General features: G+C 37.4%; 2 protein-coding genes across 2 annotated transcripts in view; both read right to left on the bottom strand.

The window, feature by feature from the left end:
- LOC145666021 (putative gonadotropin-releasing hormone II receptor) overlaps window positions 1–12,243 on the bottom strand; it is a 683,846-nt gene that overhangs the window by 204,490 nt on the left and 467,113 nt on the right. The window lies entirely within an intron of this gene.
- On the bottom strand, window positions 3,072–6,043 carry LOC145665744 (uncharacterized). Its single transcript, XM_081732880.1, has 2 exons — window positions 3,291–6,043; window positions 3,072–3,191 (listed from the first exon to the last, which is right to left on the bottom strand). The coding sequence occupies exon 1, from the start codon at window positions 5,965–5,967 to the stop codon at window positions 3,586–3,588; it is 2,382 nt and encodes a 793-aa protein (XP_081589006.1). The 5' UTR covers window positions 5,968–6,043; the 3' UTR covers window positions 3,072–3,191; window positions 3,291–3,585.

Below are 12,243 nucleotides of genomic sequence, written 5' to 3'. Positions count from 1 at the left end.
CTTCTTCTTTGGAAATTAGAAGTTATCGCGAAACGTTCTTCAAATTGAGGCTATGTTATCGGTTTGACGTATGGTCGTTATTTACATTACGTTTCTTCTTTATCATATTTTACTCATTGAGGAACGTCTCTATAACTTGTTTTTGAGTTAAACAAGGAAATCTTGATTAAGTCATTAAGACACTCACATAAGCATTAGTGATCCATGAAACGATTTTAACTAGGTACTAGTTGGGGTGCAAGCTGAAGTGGCGGTGTAGGTGAGTGGGTAGCGCATTGAACTTCTATTCGGTAGACTTGGGTTCGAATCCCGACCAGCCTGAAACTTTTTCAAATGTTTCAATTTCAATTTCAATCATACTCAGTGTGAGAAGCAATATCTCTTCCTTAGAAAGAAAAAGATGTCAGAATAAGAAGAACTGGGGAAGGTCTGTCAATGAAGACAGTAATTTACAAACTTATTTCCAGCAGTTGTTCTAGATTTGATCTACTTTCAAGGATTTTCTGATTCATGTGTGATCAGTGTTTTTATTTCTTTGAATATACAGTAACAGTTATATAATGAAACAATACATTACATACACAGCAATATTGAGATTAATATATGGTGTTTATTGCACAACACGCTCTGAACCAGAGCGATTCATCTCAGAATGGAGAAATGTTTCCTGCGTCATCTACTCACAATTTTACTTACATAAAGACGTGACTAACTAGTAAGTGCTATCAAGTGCTGTCAGTGCCGAGAAAAGTTATATGTAAGTTCGGTTGCATCTTTCAACGCGTTTTACAAACTGCAAATTACCTGGTCCCGAAGTAATGGAATAAGAGCACTTAGGGGTAGAGACTTTTGTGGTTCGCTGTACATGTCTTCCAAATGTATGATTGTACAGGCAGAAAGATTACGCGTCCTTAGAGCGCAAAGGTTCTAAGTCCTTTTCTTTAATTGAGTGTTTTATGCATATAGATATCGCATAATGTGCTCTTTAACATGGCGATAAAGAAACATTCGAAATCGTTATTGTTTATAAGAAATAATGAATGAAATATTGTCTTATGTCTTCTGAAAAAAATTCTTAGAGCAAAGCGGTTGTATGTCCTGACATAGAACTTTCGTTCCAGTATATTCTTCCAAATATGGGACATAGAACCTTGTGCACCAGTACTTCGTAAATTTTGTCTTGTTGTATTATTCTAATTAAGCACACTAAATGGTACTAATAGCTCTACGAAAAAACAAACCATTACTCCAAAATTTGTTTAAGTTCTTAAAAGTTCATAAGTTTTGTTCTTTATCATACATTACAGAAGAAAGCACTAAACATATGCCGATTATACTTAAGAATACTTCAATATAACATCATTCAGCAAAGGAAATAAAATCTTTCGCGTGTTGACAATAATCATGTTCAAAAACCCAAACGCAGGCATGTTAATTGTACGTCCGTGAACTTGGCCCCCCCACTTTGAGCACTAAAGATAAAATTAGTGTCAATTGTTAGTGCATCGTTAGTGCTTCTTAGTGCACCAACCCCTAACGTTAGTGCTTAATTAGTGTAGGAGCTACAAGCAAAAAACCTTTGGGGGGCCAAGTTCACGCTGCCCCCCACTTCAAGCACAGTAGTAGGCCCCCCCGTATGGCCGAATGACTCATCCTCACTCTCTTTTACGACCGGGATTTTTGAACTTCGTTCCCTTTTACGGCTAAGATGAGTGCTTTGGTACCTCGATTCTGATTGGCTGAGAGAAGTCACGTGACGTTAGGCCCCGCCCACGCGGGAAATTCAAACTTTCAGGTCACGTGGTATGACGTCATGAGTCACCCCGACCTCACCCTGGATTTTTGAAATTTGTTCCCTTTTACGGGTAAGATGTGTGATTCTGATTGGTTGATAGCTGTCACGTGATTTTAGACCCTGCGATATTTGAAAATTCGTTCCCTTTTACGGGTAAGATGAATCCTTTGGTACCCCAATGCTAGAGGTCACGTGATCTTAAGCCCTGGAATTTTTAAAATTCGTTCCCTTTTTATGGGTAAGATGAGTCCTTTGGTACCTCGATGCTGATTGGCCGACAGAGGTCACGTGATCTTAGACCCGCCACACACCCCATGAGTGAAATATAGAGCAATATGTCGGTGATCACCCTAGACCTGGATTTTTTTTTAATGGTTATCCTTAAAGTTCCCATGAAGGGTTCAACCTCCTCCTTAAATAACCCTTTTTTGGTATCATGATATTGTACTGAAGTTTACCTTAAATATTATCGTTCTCTTTGACAGATAAGATGATTCTTACCTTGATGGAGATCCTGTCCTTGAATTAGTAGCCTATGTCTCTGGAAGTAACAATGGTGAAAGAGGGGTGTCGCTTGTAGATTTCTTATAACACATTGTTGTGAGTTTAAGCGATTTATTGCTCAGTAAGCGCTTCATTAATGGAAACAGTGTTGCCAGATTTTTTCTTACCGAAACTGCTCCGGTTCTTTTCGAAACGGTTCCGCAGAGTACAAGAAATTTTAAACTAAAAAATTTTTCGAACTAAAAAAAATTTGTAACTAAAAAATTTTCAAACAAAAAATTTTCGAACTAAAAAATTTTGAAACAAAAATTTCAAAAAAATTCGAACTAAAAAATTTAAACTAAAAACTTTCGAACTAAATTTTCAAATCAAAAAATTTTCGAACAAAAAATTTTCGAACCCAAAAAAATTCGAACTAAAAAAAAATTAAAAATTTTTCGAAAAATATTTTAAACTAAAAACTTTCGAACTAAATTTTCAAATCAAAATTTTTCGAACTAAAAATTTTAAAAAAATTTCGAACCAATTTTTAAAAATAAGTTTCGTACTAAAGATGTAAACCACATTTGAAAATTTTCAAATTAAAAATTTTTTCGAACTAAATTAAAAATCAAATTTTGGACACTAAAAAAATTCTTTAATTATTTTTCGAACAAAATCATGTAAACCAAATCTTGAATATATTTTTCACCTTAAATTTTCAAGATTACCATGATTTGAAAACAAGTGTTCAGGGTTTCAAGAAATAATAAAACATATTTTTTTTCAACTTGTTGTATTTTAACGAAAAGTATGTGCTCTTCCTATACATGTTTATTAACATAATAAATACAGGATCTAGTTTAATGAATATGTTGGACGCGTCATCATCTTCGAATCTTGTAGCCGTATCCTGGAAAGAAAAAGAAGAAACGATGGATTAATTTAAGAATTTCTTTTTTCTGAAACAATAAAAATGAGTCAATATTGATAAGAGAGAAATAAAACTTACTCGTAAATGATGGATCTGTTTAGGTTCATCTTCCTCCTCGGGTACAGGATCACTGCATTTTTTTTCACCGATGGATGTTTACGAACTTTTTTCTGGGTACTGCATTTTCTAGGTGTTGCTGCTTTATGGTCAAGGTTCCTCCTTCGGTACGAGATGACTACATTTCTTCCACTGATGGTGATGTTGATGATTTATGAACTCTTGTGGGTACTTCATTTTCTTCTTGGTGTTGCTGCTTTGTGGTTAAGGAGAAGAAAAGGAAAAGGAAAAAAGAAATGGCGGCCTTATTGGGTATTTACAGTTTTTCTTCTTCATCTTCTTTTTCCAGTTCCATCTTCTGTTTTTTAACGTACCCGTACGGAACCGTATCATAAGAATTGATTTCTTTAAATCGACGTTTTGCGTACTGGATACTGTACATTTTTTCTTCTTTGCGTGTGACGATGGTATGGTCTTTGGTCCTGCATATCTTATGGGGGATAGTGATGGTGACTTGTCCACGGCATTGATTTGTAATCATTTCTTTTAGCGTATTGAAATTTAATTGTTGTCCTGCATTGTAATTTAATGTAAATCCTCTAATTTTGCATATGTAACTGGTGACGTTGGTATCCGGATTGTATATTTCTAGGCTGTAATTTTTTGGTCCTCCACTGACAAATGTCTTGATGTATGCTCGTGGTCCGTAAGACTCCATCTCGTCCGATAAGCATCCCAAGTACGTTGAAGGTTCAATGGTTGGCTCCCCGGGCTTCTCCGTAAATATCACAGAATCCGTGTCGAAATATAAAACACGTTCCTGCAACATTTCCAGGTACTTGTACAGTTCCAGACGTGCCTGACATGTTGTAAATGCGCCTAACACGACATTGGTGTTTCGGTTTTGAACAGGCACATGTTCATTGTACTCCCAGAACGCATACAACATCGTATCATTGATGGGTACAATTTGATGGAGTTTAATGTCGGGGGAAGTGAGTTTTTCATAAAATTCTTCCGGCCGATCAATAATTGTGGTCTGGCTAAAGTTTGATCTTTGCGAAAGTTTTCCCCAAAGAGCATTAAGACAAAGCTTAGATAAACTTCTTCGTGTAGGATTATTTTCAATTTTGGACCGATCCAATGCAATACCTTCACGCTCTAGGACGGTTTGTATGAATTTTGATTTGTCTTCTTCGCTGACACAGGAACTGGGCCAGCCAGACGCTTCCATTTTTGATTTTAAAAATGTATTGATATATTCCGTGAACAAGCCACCTGTTTTCGTGATGGGATCATATTGTTCAATGTCATAATCCCAAATTTCAAAAATTTCCACTGGTTGATATCCCAATTCTATTGCTTTCTGGATTTCATATGATACCCATGTTCCAGTGAGGCATCGCTCCTGATCGTTGTGCGTACACGTTGCTGTAGGGTCTGGGTTCATTTCTTCGGCACACGCAGCACACAGTGGAAAGAGTAGTTTCTTGTTACATCGGTAAGGCAGGAGACCATGATAAAGATGGCGACTTGGTAATATCGACATTTTGATTAGACCATTGACTTTATTTATTGGTGGTATATTTTCATCACCCTGTAGATAAATTCGTGGATGCCCTACAGGGTATTTAGCACACTTATTTACATAAGGATAAAGCGAGACAATATCGAAATATTTTATTACTTCCCCCGCTTTTTCGTCGACTTGGTGGTACAATTTCACGCAATTGGTCCTTCCTCCAAAAAAACTATCTCTTGGATTTAATGGTCTGCGGTTCATGTACGGGTGATTCTTTAGATACGTCGCCATTGCAGGATTTTGTTTTAAGAACTGATTAAATTCGCACTCCCACATTTCATGTACAATGTACCCCAATTCACGCAGTCTTGCATTTTTTCTTTGCGTTCGTTCATAACGGAATTCCATGGTGTCTTCTGGATTGCTGTAGATGGGCTGATTACGGCCTGTAGTAAAACATACTTTACACCCGTGGTAAAAGCAGCCGGCATGCTCGTAGACGTGCTCCTCTAACGTCTCAGGATCTTGGTAGTAACCATCAACATGGAATCCCGCAATAAACACTTCTTTTTGTCGGGCCGCATGTAAGATTTGTTTTTCTTCGGTTTTTTCAATGTAGGCCAGCCATTGCATTGCAGCGATCGATTGGGTACTTCTCCATCGATAGCCATGTGCCGGTAGAATTCCAATGGTGTTGGGTTTAAGGAAATTCCGGCGGAATACTAAATTGGAAGCACTGGCAATCGTGATCGTCTCCAAGAAGGGATTCACTTTGGTTTCTGTTTCAAATGACGTCATAAACGAAACGCATGCTTGTCGCAGTACATTGACATCTTGAATACAATACTTGAGAATTTCTTTCTGGAAATCAAACGTATCATTACGATGATCGTTGTACCACTGCATGAACTTGTTTCTGTCTTCGACGGCCATTTCATTTGCACCATAATACTTCGTTTCTGGAAGTGGTCCAATATACGATTGATTCTCCTTGGTGTTGAAGAAATGCGGGAAGTAGCCTTTGGTTGCGGGTAAATTGAACGCTTTTGACAATTTACTTAATGCCATAGGCAAGAAGTTCAACGAGTCAATGAACGTCAGGTTATTCAAGGTTAAACTCAGTATCTTGGTCCCATTTAATATGACGTCAGGTCTCCATTGGCATTGTTCGACCATGGTCTTTAGGATAAAATGTCCATCGTATCCCTTAGCGTTGTGCGCGACACAGAAAATCCTATTTATATTGGGACGACGTTCCCGCAAGTACTGGAGAAAATTATAAACTGGATCGTCTCCTTGGAAAATATGCTGGCGCTGACCACACGTACTGCAAGACTGCTCGATATTAGCGTTTTCAACACATGCATAACATACTTGTTGTGCAACCAATAAATTTGGAATGTGTACATACGTATTATCGCCAATATTCGTGTCCTGCATAGATTCTATATCATAGAATATCAACAAGGCTTTCTTTGCGTGCATGAGTGAAGGAACACCAGGTTTCAAGCATTGTCGATCGGGAAGCATAAAACATTGATGGGATCCTGGAACAATCTTCTTACAAACATTGCAAAAGATCTCATTGCAATCATGAATGCGTTCTCCACTTCGTACAAAGGAATATACTCTGTAACATCTAGTACATTGCTTCACCATTTTGCATACAGGTTCCCCTTGATGATATGGAGCATTACGATGATTGTTAAAACATTCTTCGCCGTAAAATTGACGATTGCAGTCGTTGCATAATATCGGTGTTTGAGTCTTGTCGCATAGAGGTCTCTGTAAACATTTGGAGCATGTTACAGGACAATTTTTCACATGTTCATTACGTTTACTATACTTTTTATGGCACGCCTCACAGTAGAACTTGGTTGCAAAACAAGCAGTTAAGGATTGGATGATGTCAAAATGGCCAGCCAAACAAATCAAATTTATGGGAGTGCGATTTTCATCGTTGGGCCCCTCGTACATGATGTCACGGCCTGTGAAACTGGTATACGCAGTAATTTTATATTCTTTAAGGTATGCCTGGAATTGTCGTATTTCATTTACACTGGCACCATGATCCAAATTGACTCTTGCATTTGCACATAGCGCATCGACTTCTTGATCCACAACATATTTCGATTGACGCTTATACTGCTTATAACGTTGCACATCTACATTCTTGTATGCCTTCAGACCAATAGCAATAACAATGGCGTACGCCAGGCACCTTGAGTCTTGATTTTGTACACGTACAATCCCTCGTTTGCAACGTAACAATTCTTCATTTTGAAGTACTCCTTGCCGCAAACCACCATAGCCACGTGGAATATCGACACGATGAAAATGCACGGTGAATGGCTCGTGCAGGAGAAATGCATTGTTACTTTGTAACACTCTTTCGAACGAGGCCCACATCGTTTCTAGTGTTAAGTTTCGTGCTTGGCGAAAACTCACCCAAAACGGTTTATTCGTGTTGCGTGGTGATATTACTGATAAACCAACCATCGCCTCATCGTCGACATTGGCTAACAAATGATCCAGCATTGCTTGGAAACTGTTGTGTACATACTGTATGATATCGGTTCCTACGGGCGGTGCGTTGAATTGAATTTCGAGCATTCTGCCCTCAATGTTAAATCGTCTATAATGACGCGTGATTTCATTGCGAACAATAAAACCCGATTCGGCCATATTAATAAAAGGAGAAAACAAACAAACAGGTACGGTAAAACAAATATGTAATGTGGGGAAAAAAGGAATTATGCAGCGTGAATTTACTACAAAAGAAAAGAAGAAAGAAAAATCTTAATCACCTGATAACATTCATGATAAATTCTTAACTAAGCAATTCATGTAAAGGTCCTGAGTTTGATTCCCTGACGGTGACGTTCAGAATCTCATTATGAAAGCACACGTACTAGAAATCAAAGTTTTTTTTTAAAATAATTATGTTACTGAAATGAGTGTTTTATTGCTGTCAAACTCGAGAGCACTACATCAGCATGTAACTGACCTACCATTCTATAGTGATAAAAAGAATGCATGAAATGAATGTTTCATCAGTGCTGAGATGTGATAAAGCACGCGTAAGCATTTTCCGCACTCACAACGACCTTTAAATGATGCGTTTGCAAGTTGAAGAGATTCATCAAGCATTAACGATACACATACGTAATTGTCGAAACAAAATCTGTATAGCGTATTTTTTTTTTTTTTATTATTGTGACTAAGCGGTTAGCGTACATGGTTCGGACGTGGAAGGTCCTGGTTCAAGCCTCGGTGGGTTTGCTTTTCCACGTCGGGGTCGATGTCAAGCCTTTTCTGTAATTTAATATTCTCACACGTTATCATACATTCTTTTCAAAACTAAGCTAAATGGTTGACGTACACGCCTCATAATACATAAACGTACATAAATCGTCTATAATGACGAGTGATTTCATTACAAACAGTAAAACCCGATTGGACCATGATTAAAAATGAAAACAAACAAACAGGTACGGTAAAACAAATATGTAATGGGAAAAAAGGAATTGAGCAGCGTGAATTTGAGTTGATTTTTTGATTTTTTAGTTTAGCGTCCCTTTCAGCAGCGAGGCTATATGAGACGTGGACCTACTGATTAACGTGGAATCCGAACCACATGAGCTCCCCGCCGGGAATCGAACCCTGGTCTCCCACGCCAAAGGCGCGTATGCTAACCGCTTAGTTCGGGAAATCATAACATTCATGATAAATAATTAACTAAGTAATTCATGTAAAGGTCCTGAGTTTGATTCCTGGCGGTGACGTTCAGAATCTCATTATGAAAACACATGTACTAGAAATCAAAGTTTTTTTTAAATAATTATGTTACTGAAATGTGTGTTTTATTGCTGTCAAACTCGAGAGCACTACATCAGCATGTAACTGACCTACCATTCTATAGTGATAAAAAGAATGCATGAAATGAATGAATGTTTCAACAGTACTGAGATGTTAGAAAGTACGCGTAAGCATTTTTTTTTCCCACTCACAACGACCTTTAAATGATGCGTTTGCAAGTTGAAGAGATTCATCAACCATTAACGTTACACATACGTAATTGTCAAAACAAAATCTGTATAGCGTATTTTTTTATTATTGTGACTAAGCGGCTAGCGTACATGCTTTTAACGTGGAAGGCCCTGGTTCAATCCTCGGTGGGGTTTGCTTTCCCACATCGGATCGCTGTCAAGCCTTTTCTGAAATTTAATATTCTCATGCGTTATCATACATTCTTTTCAAAACTAAGCTAAATGGTTGACGTACACACCTCTGGCCCAGGTTCAATCTCGGGCGGTTGCTCGAATATCACGTTAAGCTGAAGGGGCCGCTAATGCTTTCAAAGGGTATCGAACCATATTATTCTCAGGCATAGTTTCTGAAATTTTGTAATGCATTCTTTTCAAAACTAAGCACACACATTTTTCTGGCCATGGTTCAATTCCCGACGGGCGCTCGCTGAAGGGTCGCTAAACCATATCATTTCTCGTGCTTACTTCTAATGTGTGGGGGTTCCTGATTCGTACTCTCACTTTCCCATTCCACTAATTCCTCATAGTCTAAATATTTCGTACTAAAAGTAAAACACTGTATTCGTGATCCGCCCACAAATGATTTTCGAATCTTGTGTGACAAATAAAATCTCACTGAACTTACCTCAATTCAATGAATAAAAAATCGGTGCAATGAAGCTTAAATGAAAACACTTTTAAAAGGAGATCTTCTTCACTCGATAGTTGAGAGCGATGTAGGATTTGAAAAATGAAATTTAGATTTTTATTTAGGTCGCTGCGAAAACGATGTCACCGTCAGCCAATCAGAAACGAGGAAATTTATAAAATGACATCACAACGAACCAATCAAAACGCTCGCTTTTCGTCATGAATCACGAACGAAAACGATGTGTAACAATCGATCGTGACGTCATTCAAGTTTCTCAATAGTTACATCATATAGTATCACAGTTCTGAACCCAAATGCTTTCTGTCAGGATCATGTCACTACCTGTCGTAACTGTGACGACATTTCATTTTCCTCATATTCCATACGAGAATGTCAATGTTTGCTTTTTTTCCATGAATCATGCTGACACGTTCGTAGTAAAACAAAAAGTAATGCGATCCGCTGACGTTTGCATTTTTTCAATCATATGTGCTTCTATGTCGTCACACAAAGAAGTCTATCAGCATTTTATTTTAATCCACGTTACACTGTCAGATTTATTTTCTTAAAGTATATGTGTATCCTTTTCAAGAACCATGGTTCGAAACCCACCAAGCATAATTAAATCCGAATTCATTCATAGCTAAGCGGTTAGCATACACATCTTTGGTTTGAAAGACCTGAGTTCGATTCCTGGAGAAACATTTCTTAGGATTTTTCTAAAACTTGTTTCAATTTCTAGTTCGAAAATTTTAAAAGTTTAGTTCGATAAAAAGTTTGATTTGAGAAGCGTTACACTGTCAGATTTATTTTCTTAAAGTATATGTGTATCCTTTTCAAGGACCATGGTTCGAAACCCACCAAGCATGATTAAAACCGAATTCATTCATAGCTAATCGGTTAGGATACACGTCTTTGGTTTGAAAGACCTGAGTTCGATTCCTGGAGAAACATTTCTTAGGATTTTTCTAAAACTTGTTTCAATTTCTAGTTCGAAAATTTTAAAAGTTTAGTTCGATAAAAAGTTTGATTTGAGAAGCGTTACACTGTCAGATTTATTTTCTTAAAGTATATGTGTATCCTTTTCAAGGACCATGGTTCGAAACCCACCAAGCATGATTAAAACCGAATTCATTCATAGCTAATCGGTTAGGATACACGTCTTTGGTTTGAAAGACCTGAGTTCGATTCCTGGAGAAACATTTCTTAGGATTTTTCTAAAACTTGGTTTAAATTTCTAGTTCGAAAATTTTAAAAGTTTAGTTCGAAAAAAAAGTTTGATTTGAAAATTTTTAGATGTGATTTACATCTTTAGTTCGAAACTTTTGTTTTAAAAAATGTTTTACTTCGACAAAATTTTGTTTCAATTTTTTTAGTTCGAAATTTTTTTGAAATTTTTTAGTTCGAAAATTTTTTGGGTTCGAAAATTTTAGTTCGAAAGTTTTTAGTTTAAAATATTTTTCGAAAAATTTGTGTTTAAATTTTTTAGTTCGATTTTTTTTTGAAATTTTTGTTTCAAAATTTTTAGTTCGAAAATTTTTTGTTTCAATTTTTTTAGTTCGAAAATTTTTTGTTTGAAAATTTTTGTTTAAAATTTTTTAGTTCGAAAAAATTTTAGTTTAAAATTTCTTGCACTCTGCGGAACCGTTTCGAAAAGAATCGGAGCAGTTTCGGTAAGAAAAATCTGGCAACACTGTTTCCATTAATGAAGCGCTTACTGAGCAATAAATCGCTTAAACTCACAACAATGTGTTATAAGAAATCTACAAGCGACACCCCTCTTTCACCATTGTTACTTCCAGAGACATAGGCTACTAATTCAAGGACAGGATCTCCATCAAGGTAAGAATCATCTTATCTGTCAAAGAGAACGATAATATTTAAGGTAAACTTCAGTACAATATCATGATACCAAAAAAGGGTTATTTAAGGAGGAGGTTGAACCCTTCATGGGAACTTTAAGGATAACCATTAAAAAAAAATCCAGGTCTAGGGTGATCACCGACATATTGCTCTATATTTCACTCATGGGGTGTGTGGCGGGTCTAAGATCACGTGACCTCTGTCGGCCAATCAGCATCGAGGTACCAAAGGACTCATCTTACCCATAAAAAGGGAACGAATTTTAAAAATCCCAGGGCTTAAGATCACGTGACCTCTAGCATTGGGGTACCAAAGGATTCATCTTACCCGTAAAAGGGAACGAATTTTCAAATATCGCAGGGTCTAAAATCACGTGACAGCTATCAACCAATCAGAATCACACATCTTACCCGTAAAAGGGAACAAATTTCAAAAATCCAGGGTGAGGTCGGGGTGACTCATGACGTCATACCACGTGACCTGAAAGTTTGAATTTCCCGCGTGGGCGGGGCCTAACGTCACGTGACTTCTCTCAGCCAATCAGAATCGAGGTACCAAAGCACTCATCTTAGCCGTAAAAGGGAACGAAGTTCAAAAATCCCGGTCGTAAAAGAGAGTGAGGATGAGTCATTCGGCCATACGGGGGGGCCTACTACTAGCACTAACGAAATAACTACTGCCATTCGTTAGTGCATCGTTAGTGCTTCCTAGTGCACCAACCCGTGACGTTAGTGCTTCATTAGTGTAGGCTCTAGAGCCAAAACAATGGTACACGCTGGCCCCCCACTTCAAGCAATAAGGAAAGGAATAGTGCCGTTCGTTAGTGCACCGTTAGTGCTTCTAGAAAACACTTATAGTTTCGTTAGTGCTTTAATATTAGTGTGGTTATGGCTAATTACATATCACGAA

Source organism: Thermobia domestica, chromosome 12 (genome assembly GCF_964235325.1).
Source record: "Thermobia domestica chromosome 12, izTheDome1.hap1.1, whole genome shotgun sequence".
Taxonomy (NCBI): domain Eukaryota; kingdom Metazoa; phylum Arthropoda; class Insecta; order Zygentoma; family Lepismatidae; genus Thermobia; species Thermobia domestica.
The sequence above is the reverse complement of the archived record's forward strand: the minus strand, read 5'-3'. Positions and strand labels throughout refer to the sequence as shown.